The sequence below is a fragment of the Lytechinus variegatus genome, chromosome 1, assembly GCF_018143015.1.
Source record: "Lytechinus variegatus isolate NC3 chromosome 1, Lvar_3.0, whole genome shotgun sequence".
In the NCBI taxonomy this organism is placed as follows: Eukaryota; Metazoa; Echinodermata; class Echinoidea; order Temnopleuroida; family Toxopneustidae; genus Lytechinus; species Lytechinus variegatus.
In genome coordinates this window covers 76,578,099-76,602,293 of record NC_054740.1, presented here as the reverse complement: position 1 = coordinate 76,602,293, position 24,195 = coordinate 76,578,099, and the positions used below count along the sequence as shown (strand labels likewise).

The 24,195-nt window shown below is 38.1% G+C and overlaps 1 protein-coding gene across 1 annotated transcript in view; it reads left to right on the top strand.

Moving 5' to 3' along the window:
* The window catches only part of LOC121423493, a 161,372-nt gene that overhangs the window by 98,762 nt on the left and 38,415 nt on the right, over positions 1-24,195 (top strand). Inside the window, 20 exon segments of the mRNA XM_041618845.1 lie at positions 860-1,213; positions 1,353-1,536; positions 2,019-2,296; positions 2,530-2,675; positions 3,306-3,468; positions 4,161-4,274; positions 4,913-5,029; positions 5,261-5,614; positions 5,753-5,838; positions 5,840-5,937; positions 6,425-6,702; positions 6,935-7,080; positions 7,712-7,874; positions 9,059-9,172; positions 9,800-9,916; positions 10,148-10,501; positions 10,621-10,804; positions 10,929-11,206; positions 12,985-13,127; positions 21,818-21,980. Of these exon segments, the coding sequence (XP_041474779.1) occupies positions 860-1,213; positions 1,353-1,536; positions 2,019-2,296; positions 2,530-2,675; positions 3,306-3,468; positions 4,161-4,274; positions 4,913-5,029; positions 5,261-5,614; positions 5,753-5,838; positions 5,840-5,937; positions 6,425-6,702; positions 6,935-7,080; positions 7,712-7,874; positions 9,059-9,172; positions 9,800-9,916; positions 10,148-10,501; positions 10,621-10,804; positions 10,929-11,206; positions 12,985-13,127; positions 21,818-21,980 (3,834 nt within the window).

The window sequence follows — 24,195 nt, the reverse complement described above, 5'->3', positions numbered from 1 at the left end:
TATAACAAATCCATTATTGGTTTTGGTATTTATTTTCAATATCACAATGTTAAAAACAATACAAGGTAAATGTTTGTTAATATAACAAAACTGTTCTTCCCTGGGGTCCAGAGAATATGTAACAACAGTTACTGTACATGAAATAAAATAGATTTATACATTAGAAATAATTGAGCTAAACAATAATGAAAAACAACAAGAAGAATGCACGAGAATACACGAATACCCTTATGCACCCCCCCCCCTAACTAACGTTAAAAGTTTTAAAACTGAGCTAAGTCTCGAGGCCTATCTGCTAAAGTTTTGGCTCCACTCACAATACGTATCCTGAAATTGTTAAAAATCCTCTGAATGTCAGAAATGACGGTTATTCGTGTCTATGCTACGTAAGTCTATCCAAATGTAGGCTCCATTTTAGTAACTGATGAAGGCCTAGTGTTAGATCTAACAGTCAAGCTAAAGTATGAGTAGTCTCCTAGCTATAATACGTCGTCGTCGGACTCACTTAAATTTCGCAGCCCGGTTAAAAAATTGTTTGATTCCAATTGATATTGAGTGTTGATCTATTGCAAACGATCGCTACTTAAGTCCTAAATATGTTATTTCCTTGTAATTGGTAATATATAATCCACAAAGGGGCGCCGTATTGGGAGAAAAATGTGTACAAGGGCCGGCTGGTCAATAAATTCATCGAAGGTGGAACAGCAAGGAAATAATTTGATTTCGATCATATCACGTAAAGCGCTATGGACCGATCGCGCTTGGCTATCTGCCTTTGCTATAATATAATATTAGATAATATGATGGTTAAAGAATCTGCCGTTATTTACTCCTGCATTCTTCTCTCTTTCATCTGTAGCTAAGTGTAGTGATCTTCAATATTCAACCTGTGAAGCAGTACTCTCCTACGATAGGACTTACTTCCCAAACCCATCAGCTCAAGACCAAGATATTGCAATCAGTTTAATTGAAGGAACAACCATCATGGAAGAATGTCATGAAGACTTTCTGCTTCTCTTCTGTGGTATGCTTTTTGCTGACTGCCCCCATGGAGGTCCTTCTAGACGCCCTTGTAAGACGCTTTGTGAGGAAGTCACAGATGCATGTCAAGTATCTTACAACATATTGATGGATAAAGACTGGCCCATTGATTGCAATCAATTAAGTGATGAAGGGAATGTTGAGGAAACATACTGTAATGGCGGAGAAGGAGGTTAGTAGAAAGTGTCATGCTTAGTCAAGTACTTTCACTTCAAATGAAGACGTGTTTGAAATCATTTCCTCTAGCAGTGATCACGCCTTTGTCCAGCTATATTTTTTAAGGCATTTTGATTTTTCTTATTCTGCTACAGATTTAACAAATGAAGCTGCATGCGGTACCCGACCCGCAGTTGATGATTACCACTCTAGAATAGTCGGAGGAGTTGATGCTGATCTAGGGGAATTCCCGTGGATCGCTACTGTTCAAATGGGAGGTTTCTTTTGTGGTGGTACTTTGATTAGTAACCAGTGGGTCTTGACTGCAGCTCACTGCGCGTAAGTATTTGCCAGCATTTTTTTTCTGGTAGAGTAGGGTAATAAACCTGTCAAGCGATACCTAGTAATGATTCATTGACTTTAATTTCAATCATCACATTTACAATCCCACGTTGCGTTTCATCGTGCTTCAATTCCTAATTTTCCTGACCGTGAATATTATTCGTGACTTAAATCTTGTTAATCTTTAATGTTTGAATATATTCACTCATCTTCCCCTACTAGAGGCTAGTGAAGGGGAAACAATGGGTAAATGGACCCAGGACCTGATAATTGTTTTGAAACCACAACATCTTTCTGCACATTTAATTAATCTCATCCATCCTAAATGTGTTCTGATATACTTGATCGGACCTAGGTCTCACTATCTCATAAGCGACTCTATCAACAGTCATCACATATGGTGGACCTGTGTAACTCAGAATTCATAATATACTCAACCACCACTGCGAATGTATGTCATTTTTATTCTTAAACTACAGAGAAGGAATGGTAGCCAGTGATTTCACCATCACCCTCGGAATTCGCCATTTGTCTGATAACCATGAGCATAAGGAGGTAAGAGGAGCTGACGACGTCATCATGCATCCAAATTACGGCGCTATTAATGGAATAGCAAATGATATCGCACTACTTCATCTATCCGAACCTGTAGAATTCACTGACTATGTGAGACCTGCTTGTTTAGCTACTCTACAAAACGAAACAATGGCGTACAGTCGATGTTGGATTGCAGGATGGGGAACCACGTACTTTGGAGGTAACTTAATTTACGAAACAATATAACAAACAAATTTCTAATATGTTTTATTGGGCTGTTCGATATACATGCATGATTAAACATTTTATAGTTACATCTTTTTCCTGACCCATTAAATTACCTTCTAAAGGCTAAATGGTAGAAAAGTTTTTTTATGATTAAAAAGAGAACTTCACTATATCAATTCAAATGCAAGTGATGTTTTCGATCCTTTTCCATGTCTTTATTTCTAGCTGGTTCAATTTCATATGACCTTCAAAAGGCACTTGTTCAGCTTATTAGCGACAACACCTGTAGTTCTCTGTACAGTCAGTACAGTATTGTAGAAGAAGCAGAATTATGTGCTGGTTACATTGAAGGCGGTGTAGATTCTTGTCAGGTAAGACCTTTCTTTTCCCAATATTTCTTATTGTAGAATGACATTCTGATACGTATTACACATTGCTTCTGTTACAATCCCTGCTGTTGAATTGGCCAAAATAAAATACATGATTTGTCATGAATTGGAATATCATTCATAATGTTTCATTTATACTTCGAATTGCTTGAGGTTAGCAGAATATAAAGTGATGAAAAATATTGTTTTATTGTTTTTTCTAAAACAATTTTGATGCTAATGATGGGATAAAATCTTTCCTGTTTTTCTCTTTATCATTGAACTCTTTTGTTTCAGTGACTCTTTAAATATAAAACAATTAAGACTGAGAGGGAAGGCACAGTTCATTCTTTTATTTCCCCTGATGCATAGTTGTTTTTTATTCATTGCTTTTTATATTCACCATTTTTTTTGCTTTTTAATACTTGTAATGTGGGATTCAGGATAATATAGAGTTTCTTTGACAAAATAAACTTTTGATTTGAGAATGGAACCATTTATTTATTATATCATTTTCTGGTTCGATTACTACAAGAAAGTATTTAGTTTTTTTCTGAAACAAGGTTAATGTATATTCAGTTTTTTTCACTCATAGTCCTGAGCATTTTCAACGAATAATTTCCATCAAAACAGGGCGACAGTGGAGGTCCGTTAACTTGTGAGGGTTCTGATGGTCGCTGGCATCTGGTAGGATCTACGAGTTGGGGTATAGGATGTGCTGAGCCAAATTACCCAGGAGTTTATGCCAGGATTTCACAATATACTGACTGGATCATGGATACCATGGGTTTTGAGGGTAAGGTTGTCGGTTCTTGATTAGAATGGAGGAAAGAAAATACATTTATTAGCCACTTCTCTTGGACTCCATTGCCTTTATCTTTGTTACAGGAACGGTTTTTGATGTGATTCCTGATTTATAACGGGCGAATGGCGTAGCTTTATGTTTCCGATATTCAATAGCTGAAATGCAATTGTTAGTGTCGACCATAGCTTAAACATTTTCGGTGAAATGGGTGAGGGGTGGGGGTCATAAAACGTGTTACTGCTAAGCTATAAGATGGAAAGTGAAACAAATGTATATTCGTCATTACAAATAATTTCAAATATGCAGTTATTACTTGTGCACATTATCAGAAGTCTACAAGTGCTTTACAATAATAAGGTGCAATAAACCTGACTTTAGCCATTATTGTTAGCCCTAAGCTTTCATTGTGAATATGCCATTTTTTATGTAGTCTATTCATGGGATATGTCAAATAATTTTTTTTTTTTAGTTAACAGGTAGAAATAGGACATTTACCAACATTTTTATGTATAATACAATAAATATGAGAAAGTCAAGTGTTAGGACCAGATTTGAGTAAATCCTTGAGGTCCATGTAAATATTCTCGCAGGTTTTAACAAAAATGAAAAATGTTTCTAGTAAAAGAAAAAATACCCTCATTTTACACAATGAGAATTTTATCGTATTTCATATTTCATGATAGATAATCCAGCTGATGAATGTTTCTTCACTTGCGGAGACGGGACGTGTTTGGAATCTGATGATGTATGCAATGGTGTAAATGACTGCGCAGACTCATCCGACGAAAATTCATGTCGTAAGTTGAGACAATAATTGTAAACATTTATCGTTGTAGTCATATAGATGATAATTTGTTGTTAAAAAGTATTAATGATATTTCAGTATTTGTCTTTCTTTTTACTTTACTCTTTCACAAATATATGGAAGAGTAGGAGATTCATCGGAACATTGATTTTTTTCTGTCCAATATAAAACCAATGTATTTAAAGTATTTCTGATAGTCTTGACAGCCATTAAGACGCCTTTATAATTCAATGAATGTTCATACCCTGTAAAACATTTTTCCAAATATACACTTCAGTCATAGATTCAAATTTGTCGTGAAATAGTTATGATATTTCAGTATCTGTCCTTTTTTACTGTACTCTTTCAGAAATAAATTAAACAAGAGATTCTTCGACACATTGATTTTTTTTTCTGTACAATATAAAACCAACGTAAAAGGATTTCTGATATTCTTCATACTCAATAAGAGACCTTTAAACTTCTATGAATATCAGTACCCTGTAAAACACTTCTGAGAAGCAATTAATGGTGTGCGTTAGCAAAGCAAATTGTCAATTAACCAAATGAACAATGATTCTGTTCGAAATTTTTCATATTTCCATCATTTCGCTTTGGATTTACCAATATTTGCCAATTCATATTTTACAGCAGATGATTCTACTGATGAATGTTACTTCACTTGCGGAGATGGGACATGTTTGGAATCTGATGATGTGTGCAATGGTGAAAATGATTGTGCGGACTTTTCCGACGAAGATTTATGTCGTAAGTTGAACAATGACACTCACTGATTTATTTACAATACCACTTGTCGTTAATTTCAATGTACTCCGTTATACAGCATTATTGATATTTTTCATCGGTCTTTCATCTTTGTCTTCCCTTGATAATAGGAATCATCTTGTAAACGGGAAAACTAAAGAGCATTGTAGCATATGCAGACTATATATAGAAAACGCAAACAGATATCATAATTATTCTCGTATCTTTGCACAGCCCAATGCAGTGACATCAATTTCTCACGATGTGAAGCAGTACTCTCCTACGATCGGAATTATTTTCCAAACCCATCAGCTCAAGACCGTCATACTGCAATCAGTTTAATTGAAGAAACAGCCATCATGGAAGAATGTCATGAAGACTTTCTGCTTCTCTTCTGTGGTATGCTTTTTGCTGACTGCCCCCATGGAGGTCCTTCTAGACGCCCTTGTAAGACGCTTTGTGAGGAAGTCACAGATGCATGTCAAGTATCTTACAACATATTGATGGATAAAGACTGGCCCATTGATTGCAATCAATTAAGTGATGAAGGGAATGTTGAAGAAACATACTGTAATGGCGGAGAAGGAGGTTAGTAGAAAGTGTCATGCTTAGTCAAGTACTTTCACTTCAAATGAAGACGTGTTTGAAATCATTTCCTCTAGCAGTGATCATGCCTTTGTCCAGCTATATTTTTAAGGCATTTTGATTTTTCTTATTCTGCTACAGATTTAACAAATGAAGCTGCATGCGGTACCCGACCCGCAGTTGATGATTACCACTCTAGAATAGTTGGAGGAGTTGATGCTGATCTAGGGGGAATTCCCGTGGATCGCTACTGTTCAAATGGGAGGTTTCTTTTGTGGTGGTACTTTGATTAGTAACCAATGGATCTTGACTGCAGCTCACTGCGCGTAAGTTTTTGCCAGCATTTTTTTTCTGGTAGAGTAGGGTAATAAACCTGTCAAGCGATACCTAGTAATGATTCATTGACTTTAATTTCAATAATCACATTTACAATCCCACCTTGCGTTTCATCATGCTTCAATTCCTAATTTTCCTGACCGTGAATATTATTCGTGACTTAAATCTTGTTAATCTTTAATGTTTGAATATATTCACTCATCTTCCCCTACTAGAGGCTAGTGAAGGGGAGACAATGGGTAAATGGACCCAGGACCTTATTATTGTTTTGAAACCACAACGTTGTATCTTTCTGCACATTTAATTAATTTCATCCATCCTAAATGTGTTCTGATATACATGATTGGACCTAGGTCTCACTATCTCATCAGCGACTCTATCAACAGTCATCACATATTGTAGACCTGTGTAACTCGGAATTCATAATATACTCCATCACCACCGCGAGTGTATGTCATTTTTATATTTAAACTACAGAGAAGGAATGGTAGCCAGTGATTTCACCATCACCCTCGGAATTCGCCATTTGTCTGATAACCATGAGCATAAGGAGGTAAGAGGAGCTGACGACGTCATCATGCATCCAAATTACGGCGCTATTAATGGAATAGCAAATGATATCGCACTACTTCATCTATCCGAACCTGTAGAATTCACTGACTATGTGAGACCTGCTTGTTTAGCTACTCTACAAAACGAAACAATGGCGTACAGTCGATGTTGGATTGCAGGATGGGGAACCACGTACTTTGGAGGTAACTTAATTTACGAAACAATATAACAAACAAATTTCTAATATGTTTTATTGGGCTGTTCGATATACATGCATGATTAAACATTTTATAGTTACATCTTTTTCCTGACCCATTAAATTACCTTCTAAAGGCTAAAAAGTAGAAAAGTTTTTTATGATTAAAAAGAGAACTTCACTATATCAATTCAAATGCAAGTGATGTTTTCGATCCTTTTCCTTGTCTTTATTTCTAGCTGGTTCAATTTCATATGACCTTCAAAAGGCACTTGTTCAGCTTATTAGCGACAACACCTGTAGTTCTCTGTACAGTCAGTACAGTATTGTAGAAGAAGCAGAATTATGTGCTGGTTACATTGAAGGCGGTGTAGATTCTTGTCAGGTAAGACTTTTCTTTTCCCAATATTTCTTATTGTAGAATGACATTCTGATACGTATTACACATTGCTTCTGTTACGAACCCTGCTGTTGAATTGGCCAAAATAAAATACATGATTTGTCATGAATTGGAATATCATTCATAATGTTTCATTTATACTTCGAATTGCTTGAGGTTAGCAGAATATAAAGTGATGAAAAATATTGTTTTATCGTTTTTTTTAAAACATTTTTGATGCTAATGATGGGATAAAATCTTTCCTGTTTTTCTCTTTATCATTTAACTCTTTCGTTTCAGTGACTCTTTAAATATAAAACAATTAAGACTGAGAGGGAAGGCACAGTTCATTCTTTTATTTCCCCTGACGCATAGTTGTTTTTTATTCATTGCTTTTTATATTCACCATTTTTTTTTTGCTTTTTAATACTTGTAATGTGGGATTCAGGATAATATAGAGTTTCTTTGACAAAATAAACTTTTGATTTGAGAATGGAAACATTGATTTATTATATCATTTTCTTGTTCGATTACTACAAGAAAGTATTTAGTTTTTTCTGAAACAAGGTAAATGTATATTCAGTGTTTTTCACTCATAGTCCTGAGCCTTTTCAACAAATAATTTCCATCAAAACAGGGCGACAGTGGAGGTCCGTTAACTTGTCAGGGTTCTGATGGTCGCTGGCATCTGGTAGGATCTACGAGTTGGGGTATAGGATGTGCTGAGCCAAATTACCCAGGAGTTTATGCCAGGATTTCACAATATACTGACTGGATCATGGATACCATGGGTTTTGAGGGTAAGGTTGTCGGTTCTTGATTAGAATGGAGGAAAGAAAATACATTTATTAGCCACTTCTCTTGGACTCCATTGCCTTTATCTTTGTTACAGGAACGGTTTTTGATGTGATTCCTGATTTATAACGGGCGAATGGCGTAGCTTTATGTTTCCGATATTCAATAGCTGAAATGCAATTGTTAGTGTCGACCATAGCTTAAACATTTTCTGTGAAATGGGGGGGCGGGGGTCATAAAAAGTGTTACTGCTAAGCTATAAGATGGAAAGTGAAACAAATGTACATTCGTCATTACAAATAATTTTAAATATGCAGTTATTACTTGTGCACATTATTAGAAGTCTACAAGTGCTTTACAATAATAAGGTGCAATAAACCCGACTTCAGCCATTATTGTTAGCCCTAAGCTTTCATTGTGAATATGCCATTTTTTATGTAGTCTATTCATGGGAAATGTCTTATAATTTTTTTTAGTTAACATGTAGAAATAGGACATTTACCAACATTTTTATGTATAATACAATAAATGTGAGAAAGTCAAGTGTTAGGACCAGATTTGAGTAAATCCTTGAGGTCCATGTAAATAATCTCGCAGGTTTTAACAAAAATGAAAAAAATAGTGTATTATTCTCTTTGAATGAATTGTGATACATTCCACAGTTACACATATTGAATATTTTAAATTGGAAAGATCAAGAATAGAGAGAAAGGTGGTTTAAAAATCAATCAAACGATTGATAAAAAAGAAATTGAAAAAGGAAGAGCGTTACTAAAAGAGATGTCATTGTCGTGCATTTCTACAGTATGAATAAAGACGAGAAATGTTTCATCATGTTACTAACATAACTTAAAATCATAAGCAATTATTATATAGCTAACAAGACTGTACAAAGCAACATAGAAAAAGAAGATTAGGGGAAACTTTGGATTGACGTGGATGGAACTTGCTTGGTCATAATTGCGCTATTTCAAACTTGCAAAGTGTAATTTCTTATGTCTATGGTAAAACTAAGTATAAAAAACTTGTACTCGGTAATTTCCTGAACTTGCATATGTAGGACATTTTGAAAGGGATGAAAGTAACCCAGTTTCTAAGACGGAAAGGGGGAATGTTTCTAGTAAAAGAAAAAATACCCTCATTTTACACAATGAGCATTTTATCCTAGCTATTTCATATTTCATCATAGATAATCCAGCTGATGAATGTTACTTCACTTGCGGAGACGGGACGTGTTTGGAATCTGATGATGTATGCAATGGTGTAAATGACTGCGCAGACTCATCCGACGAAAATTCATGTCGTAAGTTGGGACAATTATTGTAAACATTTATCGTGGTAGTCATAGATGATAATTTGTTGTTAAAAAGTATTAATGATATTTCAGTATTTGTCTTTTTTTTACTTTACTCTTTCACAAATATATAGAAGAGTAGGAGATTCATCGGAACATTGATTTTTTCTGTCCAATATAAAACCAACGTATTTAAAGTATTTCTGATAGTCTTGACAGCCATTAAGACGCCTTTATAATTCAATAAATGTTCATACCCTGTAAAACATTTTTCCAAATATACACTTCAGTCATAGATTAAAATTTGTCGTGAAATAGTTATGATATTTCAGTATCTGTCCTTTTTTACTGTACTCAAATAAATTGAACATGAGATTCTTCGGAACATTGATTTTTTTTCTGTCCAATATAAAACCAACGTAAAAGGATTTCTGATATTCTTCATAATCAATAAGAGACCTTTAAACTTCTATGAATATCAGTACCCTGTAAAACACTTCTGAGAAGCAATTAATGGTGTGCGTTAGCAAAGCAAATCGTCAATTAACCAAATGAACAATGATTCTGTTGGAAATTTTTCATATTTCCATCATTTCGCTTTGGATTTACCAATATTTACCAATTCATATTTTACAGCAGATGATTCTACTGATGAATGTTACTTCACTTGCGGAGATGGGACATGTTTGGAATCTGATGATGTGTGCAATGGTGAAAATGATTGTGCGGACTTTTCCGACGAAGATTTATGTCGTAAGTTGAACATTGACGCTCACTGATTTATTTACAATACCACTTGTCGTTAATTCCAATGTACTCCGTTATACAGCATTATTGATTTTTTTCATCGGTCTTTCATCTTTGTCTTCCCTTGATAATAGGAATCATCTTGTAAACGGGAAAACTAAAGAGCGTTGTATCATATGCAGACTATATATAGAAAACGCTAACAGATATCATAATTATTCTCGTATCTTTGCACAGCCCAATGCAGTGACATCAATTTCTCACGATGTGAAGCAGTACTCTCCTACGATCGGACTTACTTTCCAAACCCATCAGCTCAAGACCGTGATACTGCAATCAGTTTAATTGAAGAAACAACCATCATGGAAGAATGTCATGAAGACTTTCTGCTTCTCTTCTGTGGTATGCATTTTGCCGACTGTCCCCATGGAGGTCCTTCCAGACGCCCCTGTAAGACACTCTGCGAGGAAGTCACAGATGCATGTCGAGGATCTTACACCACATTGATGGATAAAGACTGGCCCATTGATTGCAATCAATTAAGTGATGAAGGGAATGTTGAAGAGACATTCTGTAATGGCGGAGAAGGAGGTAAGTGTAGAGGTATTCCATATCTTAAAGATCGAATACTATCCATTTAAGCTTTGAATTGAAAGGACCATTTTGCGCTTGTTAACATATATGGGCAATTTTCTTCTTTTTTCTCGCAGATCTAACGGAGGAATCCGTGTGCGGTACTCGTCCAGCTGTAGATGACTATCAGTCTCGAATAGTGGGAGGAGTTAATGCTGAACTAGGGGAATTCCCATGGATTGCTAATCTTCGAATGAATGGTTTCTTGTGTGGTGGTACCTTGATTAGTAACCAATGGGTTTTGACAGCAGCTCACTGCGCGTAAGTATTAATGAAAGAATCATATCGACACAGACAAGCTATAGCCTAAAACTTTGCCCATCTTTGAACTTTTATATTATTTTACATTTTCTTACAATACCCTTTGACTTTCTCCTACTTGCAGAGATGGAATGGAAGCCAATGATTTCATCATCACCCTTGGTATTCGTCATATATCGGATGATGATGAGCATAAGGTAGTGAGAGGGGCTGACACGGTCATCATGCATCCAAATTACCCAGCCATTAATGGAATAGCAAATGATATTGCACTACTCCGTTTATCCGAACCTGTAGAATTCACTGATTATGTGAGACCAGCTTGTTTAGCTACTCTACAAAACGAGACGATGGCATACAGTCGGTGTTGGATCGCAGGATGGGGAACTACGTCCCCCGGAGGTAAACTATACTGCTTTCTACAGGGGCCCCAGAAGCGAGGGGGCTGAGGGGTGGCTTCAGCCGCTCCCTCTTTTTTCTAAAACCGTGTACAAAAACGTAAAAATTACCATATTCCGATTTTTGTCTCGCCTGCGTAGCGGAGCGAGACATAGGTATCACTATTTCCGGTGTCGTCGGCGGCGTCGTCGTCAACAATTGTGTTGTACACCCAATAACTTTCTACAGCTTCGAGGTGGGATCACCAAATTCATACCAGAGGTCCATCTTGTGAAAGCACAGGTCAAGTTCGAATATGAGTTGAATTTGAATAAGGTCAAAGGTCAATGAACTTTCCATGACTGGCACTGTGCTATGTTGTACACCCAATAACTTTCTACAGCTTCGAGGTGGGATCACCAAATTCATACCAGAGGTCCATCTCCTGAAGGCACAGGTCAAGTTTGAATATGAGTCGAATTTGAATAAGGTCAAAAGGTCAAAGGTCAATGAACTTTCCATGCATGGCACTGTGCTGTGCTGCACATCCAATAACTTTCTACAGCTTCGAGGTGGGATCACCAAATTCATACCAGAGGTCCATCTCCTGAAGGCACTGGTCAAGTTTGAATGAGTCAAATTTGAATAAGGTCAAAGGTCAATGAACTTTTCACGACTGGCACTGTGCTGTGTTGTACACCCAATAACTTTCTATAGCTTCGAGGTGGGATCACCAAATTCATACCAGAGGTCCATCTCCTGAAGGCACAGGTCAAGTTTGAATATGAGTCGAATTTGAATAAGGTCAAAGGTCAATGAACTTTCCATGACTGGCACTGTGCTGTGTTGTACACCCAATAACTTTCAAGATGGGATCCCCAAATTCATACCAGAGGTCCATCTCCTGAAGGCACAGGTCAAGTTCGAATATGAGTCAAATTTGAATGAGGTCAAAGGTCAATGAACTTTCCATGACTGGCACTGTGCTGTGTTGTACACCCAATAACTTTCTACAGCTTCGAGGTAGGATTGCCAAATTCATACAAGAGGTCCATCTTTTGAAGGTGCAGGTCAAGTTCGAATGTGAGTTGAATTTGATTAAGGTCAAAGGTCAATGAACATTTTACTTCAGAACTCAGTACTCTCTATACTTGAACCAGATTTTGTATTTTACTTGTTTATTCTTTAAAAGCTGTTGTTATTTATTTAATGAGCTATAGTTCTTGGCACCATTTATAAAATTCACACAAATTTGCCAAAGGTACAATAGAAAAGCTGTCAAAGTTTTCACTCACATTATTATGAATTACATTCTTTTTCACTAACATTCATTTCCTTACTTCCATGGAAATCATTATAGCTTCATAGTATTAACAGAATTCTTAGTGTTATCTCATTTCCTAGGGATAAAGTAGGCCTATAGCATTATTGCATATGTAAACTGTCAGAACCACAATTCACCCCCTAAACTGCTGACAGCCTCGGAAGTCATATAGCATAGTTTTGACATACATTCTCTTCATGACTGCAATATGCAGGCGAGACAACGCTTGGCGTTTGCCTTGTTTTTGCATGGTCAGCCCCCCCCCCCCTTTGAAAACCGTTCTGCGGCCCCTGTTCTATACGTTTGGGATTAATAAGGTCCAAATACGCTTCTACTTAAAGCAATGTCATTTGTTGTGCCAGAAGTAGATTTACTTGTTAATTTGTCCCTTTGCAAAACTAAAAAAAAAAAGAAAATATAACCCAATTGATGAACGATAATCTAGTGTGCTATTTCTGAACATGTTTTTTTTCTACAGGTTCCATTTCAAATATTCTACAGAAAGCATTGGTAAACATTATCGAGCCTAACCTGTGTAGCATGCTATACAGTGAATATGGTATTGTACCTCACGCAGAAATTTGTGCTGGATACGTCGACGGTGGAGTTGATTCATGCCAGGTAATGATTCCACATGTTTGTCTCCCCAAAAGTAGGGGGACCAGGGGCTTGAAAATTTGATAAGCAAAAAAAAAGGTTATCACCCCCAAAATAAGGTCATCTCGTTCAAAAGTACAGATTTTATTTCGATTTTGAATGATGCATTGCTTTCAATCATTAAAGACCAAAAATGATATTGGGAACTTTTGATATTGTGTCCCTTCTAATATTTTGGTAGGGGGACTCCCTCCCCCTTCTGTGCCCCCTGGGATTTCTGCCCATGGTGACTATAGGCACCACTTTTCCGACGGTGGCAGCAGCAGCGGCGTCGACAACATTGATAACTTAACCAAGGTTAAATTTTTTTAATGTCATAACTTTAAAAGAATTTAGATGAAATATTATGAAACTAGGACATATTTGCAATATTACTGAACATCGTGCCTGAGTTTCAGGTCACAATGACCAAGATCAAAGGTCAATTTGGGTCAATGAATGTTAGGGGATCAATATCGAAATCTTAATTAAGGTCAAGTTCTTGAAATTATCATAACTTAGAAAAGGTATGAACCTACATATAATGATGTATCACTGAAGATCCTGCCTGAGTTTCAGGTCATGGTCAACGAGCTTTGACCATGTTAGAGGTAGTTGTGAAATTGTCATCATAACTTTAAAAGTTTACAGATGTAGGTCATGAAACTTGGACAGAACAGCAACCATGTATTTCTAAATATTTTTTGCAAGATTAAGGGCACATGACCAAGGTCAAATGTCATTTGGGGTCAACAAACTTTGGCCATGTTGAGGGTACTTGTGGAATAGTCATCATAAGTTTGAAGCTTTTGGATCTAGCTCATGAAACATGGACTTGATAGCTACCAAGTATCCCTGAACATCCTATGCGAGTTTCAGGTCACATGAACAAGGTCAAAGGTCATTTAGGGTCAACGAACTTTGGTAATGTTGCTTGTATTTTTTGGCATCGTCATAATAAATTGAAAAGTTTATGGATCGAGTTCATGAAACTTGGACATAAGAGCAACCATGATTGATCCCTGAATATCCTGTGTGCATTTCAGGAACATGACCAAGATCAGAGGTCATTTTAGGTCAATGAACTCTGGCCTTGTTGGGGGTTCCCATGGTCATGGAAAATCCTGGAAAAATTTGTGGTCCTGGAAAGTCAGGGAATTTGGAAAATTTGTGAAAAGTCATGGAAAAGTCATGGAATTTCATTTACCTCATGGCTATGCAGCTTTCCGTTTTCTCGTGTCTCGCAAAGTTCTTTCATACTTAATTATATCCACCAGCGATAAATGATTTTTGGTGTCTAAACTATGGTTTCAAGGGTCTATATAAGGACAAGTTACAATGACACTCATTGTTCTAGTATGTTCAAATTTCCAAGATGGCTTCCAAAAATGGAGTACAAAATGTCTGATGTTACTTTTTTTTTACAAGGACATAGTTTGTTCAATATCTGTCTGGGGAATATGAGTTTGGTGTCTAAACCATGGTTTAAAGGGTCAAGTAATACACAAGGGTTAGTTACACGACCAGTCAGTTGTCTGCATGTTCAAAAATCCAAGATGACTTAGTGTTAGGGCTAGCAAGGTTGAAATAACATTTAATAAAAAAAGGTTTTTGTGAATACATGTATAACACAGCAACAATCCACATTCCTCACTCAAAATACTCATGGCCATGAATAAATTGATTGCTCCTGACATTAAATTCGGACAACCAGACTACAGAAAATTTCATCTTATTTGCAGTGATATAAGATGCCAATCAGTCAATGTATTTTTAATATATCACATTTTGTAACCGGTTTTGCGTTCTCAGTTGTTTTTAGAGAATTTGAATTTCAAGTTATGTACAATTTTACTCAACATTCATGGCAATTAGTTGACATATTAAGTCACAACTGATCAAGCACTACCAGCATCGCTTTCAGAACACATTCAAAAGGTTCTGAATCTCTTAGTTACACAAGATGTTTCAATAATGTGTCCTCTCTGGAAAAGTTACTTGAAAATGAAGTTTAATGAAATACCAAAATAGGCATCAAATGTCCAATTTTCAAGATATCCTCATTATTTTTTGGAGCATATAGAGAAAAAAACTTGTTAATTTAGCTGATGTCCTCAAGTTGTATCACAATTGGCCTCATTTTGTATTGTAGAGTTAAATGCAGCATCATGTTGAGAATTTTAGGATGAGGATGTCTTTGTTAGCCTTTTTTTCATGACACCTTATTGTAAAACTTAAATGTCACTCTTTTGTAATAATTGGCTCATGTGTGACATATGTAAAGTGTTTCATCTTCATATAATTCAGGGTTCCTCCAGAAAATTTGAAAACAGAATTCCATGACTTTTATGTGGAAGTTTTGTAGTAAAGGTGAATTCAGGATCCTAATTTCAATATGCCTGGAAAATTTGACATTTACATCTACACTTGTATTGTATTGTTCACTTTTGTGACAAGATCTGCATGCTTTGCTCTGAAAATTTGGAAATAGTTCATAGAAATCTGTCAGTTCAATAAATTACATGAGTTTGTGTTCAAGACAATTTTGAATCTTGATGTTGGTGAAACAAAAATGGTACTGTACCCTGGTCAGAAACAGACCATATACCAATGATATGTGGATGTACATGTCATGAGTAAGGTAGTGGGTGGAATGGTTGGCTGTGAGGGGAGGTTATTGAGGCCATCATAATGTGTCTGATTTTGGAAACGGCGCCAGAAAGCAAGTCATGGAAAAGTCATGGAATTCTGTTTTCAAATTTCTGTGGGAACCCTGAATTGTTGAATTGGCATAATTTAGGAATTTTATGGATCTAGTTCATTACATAGACATGGGTAATCAAGTATAAGTTGTTGGGAATCGTACCAGTTAGCTTGCCATAGTTCAGATACGTGATCGACGCAAATGTATCACAGGAGGATTCCATGTATCGACAGCGATGTGGACGACATCGCCATCATGATTATACTTGAATAAAGGCAACAGCCATCCTGATACATAACCTGAAACATGGTGTCAGAAGTGGGATCACCGGACATATGATTTGACAACACATCGAGCCTGTAAGAAAGCCAGAGTTCGTCGAGATGTCAAGTAAGTTCGGTAGAATTTGATTGCATTTCGTGGGCAGAAGTTGACCTGCTAAGGCCTGGCCGCGCCCCCGCGGACGAGTGGGTTAGCGTAGTGAAGGAGCCACTGAAGCCTTTCTTACCCAAGAGTGCATACCAGCACGGGAGCCGGGTCAAAAAACTTCAGCCCAAGATTTGCAAACGGTGAAGGATTATAGACTTTGACAAACTCAAGCATAAATTCGAACTATAGTTTGATAAATGATGGCTGCATCAAGCAATTTTCCAGTCCCATCACCCATGGATATGAAGGGGGATTTGAGGGGAAATTGGAAGTTTTTTCACTCGCAATGGGAAAACTATGAAATTGCGTTAGAGCTAGATAAGAAGCCAGACAAAGTGAGAGTAGCAACTTTAGTATCACTCATAGGGAAAGAATGCTATAAGCTCTACACTACACTAGAAGAGAGTCAGAAAACGACAACCACACAAATCCTTGATGCTATGAAGAAGCATTTTGATCCTACGACTAATGTCATATTTGAACGGTACCAGTTCAATACTAGAAATCAAGGTGAGAGGGAGACAATCGATCAGTATGTGACAGCACTGAGAAGTTTGGCAGAAACCTGCGAGTTCGACACGCTAAGAGATGATTTGATCAGAGACCGCATCGTCCTAGGAACCAATGATCCAGACGTAAGGGCGAGGTTGCTGCGTGGGGAAAATCTAACGCTACAAAAGGTGATAGATGTGTGCCGTAGTGCAGAAGTGACTAAACAACAACTCAAAAGCATCGAAAGTGCCAGCACTCATACTGAATCAGTGCAAGCAGTGTACAAAAAGCATGTGAAGCCAAGAAAGGCGAATTCCGGTCACGAGAAGAGCCACAGCAAAGGACAGCAGAAGACACAAATGATACGGAATTGCAAGTACTGTGGTGGAGAACACAGGAGAGAGAAGACCGCTTGCCCAGCGTGGGGAAAGCAGTGCGGCAATTGCAAGAAAAACAATCATTTTTCAAAAAAATGTTTGGCAAAAGGACCGAAGCCAGTGAGGTCTCTTGATGATGAGGATGATGACCTGTCAGATGAATCCATCTACACCATAGAGAGGATAAGCAGTGTTGGATCCAATGGTAAGCGATGGAGAGCAAATGTCATATATCGAGCTAATGGATCTGACAAAAAAGAGATGAACAGTCAGATTGACACAGGTGCTACAGTCAATGTGCTGAGCTACACTGACTTATGTGATGTCCTACAAGATGGAAACCCAAGGCTGGAGCACAGCAAGGTCAGACTGAAGCCATTCAAAGGAAAACTAATCAAACCAAGAGGACAGACAGCACTGGAAGTCCAGGTCAAGAATGGTCCAGTACACCTGCTTCAATTTCAGATAGTTGATGGATCAAGTCAAGTTCCAATCCTATCAGGTGACTCTAGCGAGGACTTAGGGTTAGTCACAAGAAACAACCCAGAGCGGATAGAGATCCTTAGTCTAGCAACAGAACAGCCTCTGACGAAGGAGCAGATAATGAAGGAATACAAGGATGTATTCACAGGGCTGGGATGTCTGCCTGGAGAATATCACCTTGAGACTGACAAGACAGTGAAACCGGTACAACACATGCCACGGAGGGTACCAGCAGCACTCAAACCAAGCCTGAAAGACAAGATAAGTGAGCTTGAGGAGAAGGGAGTCATAAAGAAGGTGACAACTCCACTGAGTGGATCAGCAGCATGGTAGCAGTGAGGAAACCAGGGAAACTGAGGATTTGCATAGACCCAAAGGATCTAAACAAAGCCCTGAAAAGATCACATTATCCGATGCCTACCATAGAAGAGATCCTACCCCAATTGTCACAAGCCAAGGTGTTCACGATCCTCGATGCCAAAGATGGATATTGGCAAGTGAAGTTGGATAAAGAGAGTAGTTTTCTGACCACATTCTGGACGCCATTTGGTCGCTACCGATGGCTGAGGATGCCATTTGGCATTGCTACTGCTCCAGAAGAATACCAGAGAAGACAACATGAAGTAGTCCAAGGGTTACCAGGAGTAGAGGCAATAGTTGATGATCTCCTAGTCTATGGAAGTGGAGAAACCATGGAGGAAGCGCTCATCAATCACGACCAGAACTTGAGGAGACTTCTAGAGAGAGCAAGACAAGTTGGGCTCAAGTTCAATAAAACCAAGATCCAACTGAAACAGACCGAAGTCAGGTACATTGGTCATGTACTTACTGACAAAGGACTCTGCCCAGACCCAGAGAAGATCAGAGCGGTTGCGGAACTGGAAAGGCCACGAGATGTAAAGACGGTTCAACGTTTTGTAGGCTTCGTCAATTACCTTGCCAAGTTCCTGCCACATCTGTCAGAAGAGTGCGAACCACTGCGGCAACTTACACTTAAAGAAGTAAAGTGGTTCTGGGGTCCGGCACAGGAAAGAGCTTACAGCAGAGTAAAGAAGTTGGTGACAACAGCTCCAGTACTCCGGTACTACGACGTGAACGAAGAAGTTACAATCCAATGTGACGCCAGTGACACGGGCCTAGGAGCAACCCTCATGCAGAAGTCACAACCAGTTGCGTTTGCATCTAGGGCTCTGACGGAGACAGAACGAAGATATGCTCAAATAGAGAAAGAATGTCTAGCGATAGTATTCGCATGCGAACACTTTCATCAGTACCTATTTGGGAAGGAGACAGTAACTGTAGAATCAGACCACAAACCTCTACAGTCTATCTTCCTGAAGCCATTGCTGTCAGCCCCAAAGCGTCTGCAGCGGATGCTGCTAAGATTGCAAAAGTACAACCTCCAGGTCACATACAAACAAGGGAAGCTTATGTATGTGGCTGACATGTTGTCAAGAGCAGCACTACCGCTGAAAACCCAAGGAGAAGGAGGATACTACGAAATCTACACAGTCAGCCAACAAAGACAAAGAGAATTCGAAGAAATCAATCCAAGAGAGTCGGTGAACTTCACAGACAAACGGTTCAAGCAAGTAGAAGAAATGACCCAGAAGGATGAGATCCTACAGGTGCTCAAACAAGTTGTGATCGAAGGTTGGCCAGATACAGTAAACACTGTACCAGTAGAAATACGCGAGTATTGGGCTTATCGCGATGAGATAACTTCGCACAATGGTATTCTCTACAAGGCCAACAGAGTCATTATACCGAAGCGGCTCAGAGGCGAACTACTGCAAAGAGTGCATGCCAGCCATCAAGGCATGGAATCTAGCCTGCGAAAAGCAAGAGAGACAATCTTTTGGCCCAAAATGAACCATGAGATACGGGATGTAGTTCGACAATGCAGTGTTTGCAACGAACATCAGGCACAGCAGGCGAAACAGCCACTACTTCCTCGGGAAGTTCCAGACCGACCTTGGAAGACACTTGGCACAGACCTCTTCACACTGAATGGGAAAGATTATCTCATTACAGTAGATTACTACTCAGACTTTTGGGAAGTAGATGAGCTCCAGTCGACCACAAGTGCAGATGTGATTACATGCCTGAAATCACAGTTCAGCAGACATGGCATTCCCAAGGAAGTCATCAGTGACAATGGTCCACAGTACTCCAGTGATGAGTTCAAATGCTTCATGGAGGAGTGGGAGATACATCATACCACATCTTCGCCTCATCACCCCCAATCCAACGGGAAGGCAGAATCTGCTGTAAAGATTGCCAAGAACATCATGAAGAAGTGCGCAAAGTCAGGCACAGATATCTACAAAGCAATCTTAGAGTGGAGAAACACCCCCACCGAAGGAATGCAGAGTAGTCCTGTCCAGAGATTGATGTCACGTCTGACACAGACAACACTGCCAACAGCACAGCACCTGCTGAAGCCGAAAGTAGTGACAGGAGTTAAGCGGAAAAAGGTAGAGAAAGGCAAGAAAGCAAAGACACAGTTTGACAAATCAATGAAAGAGCTACCAGACTTGAAGGTTGGTCAAGCAGTCAGAGTTCAATTAGCGATCAACAAAGGAAAACCAACATGGCAGCTAGGTGTTTGCATGAGAAAGCTTTCACCAAGGTCTTATGTGGTAAAAGTCAATGAACAGCTCTACCGTCGAAATCGCAAACGCATTCAGTCAACCTATGAATCTTTGCCAGCGACTCCAGATGTGTGGACCGACATTCAACCTACCACGAACACAACAGGCCCACAGTGCAACAATCCTGGAGATGAAGAACAACGCGAGCAACAACAGCAAGCGACGCCATCACCGGTAGTAGCCCACACCCGCACGCGAACCATCAGGCCACCAAGTCGTTACAAGGACTATGTACAGCCGTAAAATATCAAACACAACAAATAACTGTAAATACAAAGAAGACAGAAATTGACAGTCTTAAATTTACCTGGAACGCTCACAATATAATTAACAGCGAACATATGAACAATGACGCCTATGAAACAATTAACCGCGGACAATAAACAAAGAACAATCGCGAGAAAAAAAAAAAAAAGTTTCAAGGACTGTAAGATAATTTTTTAGTGTTTATTGTCCAAGTTGATTTTGGATATGTTTTTTTGCTTTAACTGCAATAGTTGATGCATATTGTGTTTTATGTTTTCCATGTTTATTTTGATGTAAACAGTTGAGTCGATTTGTATGTGGACATGCAAGCAATCGCAAAGTTTTAAACAATATTTTTGTTATAGTTACAAAACAAAACAATAAAAAGAAAAGGAAGAGAAGGAAGAAAGGATAGATGAGAAAAAAACGATATTGATTTTAAACATCATAGCTACAACTCCATGTCAGTTAGAAAATTGCGTCAAGTACATGCAGTATTTTTATACACTGATTTTCTGGAAAAGAATTCATTTGCATCTTTCTTTCATATGAAAAGGGGGATGTTGGGAATCGTACCAGTTAGCTTGCCATAGTTCAGCATACGTGATCGACGCAAATGTATCACGGGATGATTCCATGTATCGACAGCGATGTGGATGACATCGCCATCATGATTATACTTGAATAAAGGCAACAGCCATCCTGATACATAACCTGAAACATAAGTGATTGTTTTGCACACAGAGTACGTCACATGACCACGGTAAAGGTCATTTTTGGTCAATGGACGTAGTATTCTATTATCATATGAATTTCCCTTTTTTGAAGAATTATTCAATAGCTTTTTTCAAAGTCAGCACTGTGAATATATCGAATCGCGTAATGTAGGCGAGATTGCCACAGGCATTTCACTTGTTATTAAGGTGATACGGCTTCTTTGGAATGATTTTTCTTTATCTTACAAAGAGCAGATGGAGTCATATTCTCATTAAATAGTTAATTAACAATGAGAAGCTCAATTTTTACACTTGAACCAAGGATGACCATTGCAGTACATTATTAGGATGCGTTCTTTATTGTTTCCTGCAGAATATACAAATGTTCATTATGTTCATATAATAAAATATTCCCCCCGCCCTTTCCTCTTTTAGATTGACAACCACTATTTTGTGATGCAAACGAGATCAATAGTAGAGAATTAAGATTAGCTCACCAAAATGCATTAATTGCAAGCATAAAATTATTTTATTCTTAGGTTTCATCTTTTTTGTAAATTAATTTGCATTATAGGGTGACAGTGGAGGACCATTAACTTGTGAGGGTTCTGATGGTCGCTGGCATCTTGTAGGTGCTACTAGTTGGGGTATCGGATGTGCTTATCCCAATTACCCAGGAGTTTATGCCAGGATCTCGCAGTACACAGATTGGATTAAGGATACAATGGGATTCGGAGGTAAATATTACGTTCTTAATCTTGAAATCTTATTGGAGGAAGTCCATTCTAATGATTAAGGTGTTTTGATAAAATAAGACTAAATTTCACGAAGCAGAATGCTGAAAAAATCTTTTAACAAATAAAAAAAAACCTATTGAATTTTAAAGTTTATCATTTCTGGTACTGTGAAAACAGTTACTTTATTCACAATGCATGAATAAACTTTAGATGGATTGATGAAGTCATAGTGCAGGCTGTCATATCCCATTATTGAGTCCCGCCAGATTTTCATTCCAATTTTGAACTTTTGAACTTTTGTTGATTTGGGGGTGCTGAATCCCCCCCCCAAAAAAAAAAATAGTTCCATTATTTGTAACCACGTCTTGAATGGCCATCTATATAAAAAAATATATCTTGACAATTTTTTTTCAAATTTCAAACGTGTTAGAAGTTTCATAAAATGCATAGTTATAATGATGTCTCCAATAGTAATACACATTTTCAATGCAATTTGAAATTCAAAATGGCTGCCAATAATGAGTCTTTTTTTACTCATACAGTTTATCAAGTTTAAAAAGAACAGGTAGTTTAAAGTTTATGAGAGTATCACCAGTAGACCCCAATTTGTGTTTTGAATCATTTCCGAGCCCTGGGAGCCGTTTCATAAAGCTGTTTATAAGTTAAGAGCGACTTTAAGAATGACTGGTGATCATCGCCAATGTTGTGTACCATTTACCGGAAGACAGGATCACCAGTCGCTCTTAACTTACGAACAGCTTTATGAAACACCCACCTGATCAACCCCGCTTGGCCAGGTAATCCCCGCCGTCTCACCACAGGCCAGATTATGAGGGTTGAGCCAGGGACGAAATGATGAACAACAGCTGTGCTATTACATAAGACTTCTCTGCCTGTAGTAGGACCTTCGGAATGAAATTATTGTATTTGATATTTAATCACGTTTTCAAAGGCAGTTTGTATTCAGAAATTCAATGTTAGTCCATTTTCAATTTCGAACGAAGAAAATCGACCTCGAAATAGGGACAGTAAGTGAATAACATGACGAAAATCTCGCATTTGAGAGCTGTATACCCCATTTTTCCTTATCATCAAAACTCTTCTCCCAGTAATACAAATCCTATTGCCCTCAAGCATGAATTTAAGTATAGAAACACCTGTTTCTTGACCTCGGTCCGAAGATAATTCACCCCAGCATCTACGGTCACAGCAGGGGGCCACACACGATGGATTGCAATGTGTTCCGGCGAGCGCATGGAGTTCCATGTATACACGCGTTGATAGAAAGTTTTTCTTCCTTTCTTTCTTTCTTTCCTTCCTTCCTTCCTTCTTTCTTTCTTTCTTTCTTTCTTTCTCTCTCTCTCTCTTCCTTCCTTCCTTCCTTTCTTTCTTTTTTCTTTCTTTCTTTCTTTCTTTCTCTCTCTCTCTTCCTTCCTTTCTTTCTTTCTTTCTTTCTTTCTTTCCTTCTTTCTCTCTGTCTGGCTGTCTAATTTTTTTCTTTCTAGACTTATTTTTCTTCATCCACCCCCTTTCTACACCTCTAAAGAACGTGCATTTGCCAATCATATCTGTAGTGAGGCCTATAAATGTCCTTTTCTCAAAGTTGAGGTGTAGGCCTATACATAGATAATACGTTTGCGATTAAAAAAATAGTTACAGGCATAGTTTGTATTTAAATTATGAATAAGACTTTGGGGTAAAAAAAAATAATGATTTCATATTTTTGTGCATATCAGCAGCATGATTATTATACTTTGTATGTTGGTATGCCATTACTTCTATTTTTCAAACGTTAAGACTATCATTGCGCGAGTGAACCCATTTTCTGCTGGACGGACAGAAACTATGCATGCATCACGGTCCTTGCATGCTAAGCATACCGTAATTTTTATTCGCTTACTTTCCTTATTTCAAGGTCGATTTTCTTCGTTCGAAATTGAAAATGGACTAGTATTGGATGTCTGAATGTAATATGCCTTTGAAAACGTGATTAATATCGAATACAATAATTTCATTCCGAAGATCCTTCTACAGGCAGACAAGTCTTACGTAAAAGCACAGCTGTTGTTTATCATTTCGTCCTTGGCTCAACGCTCATTTAGCTGGCCCGTGGTGGTGAAATCGAGACAAGGGGATTACCTGGCCAAGATGGGTTTATCGGGGTTGGAAAAGTTGTTTGAGATATTCCAAACACAAATCGGGGTATGAAACAGCA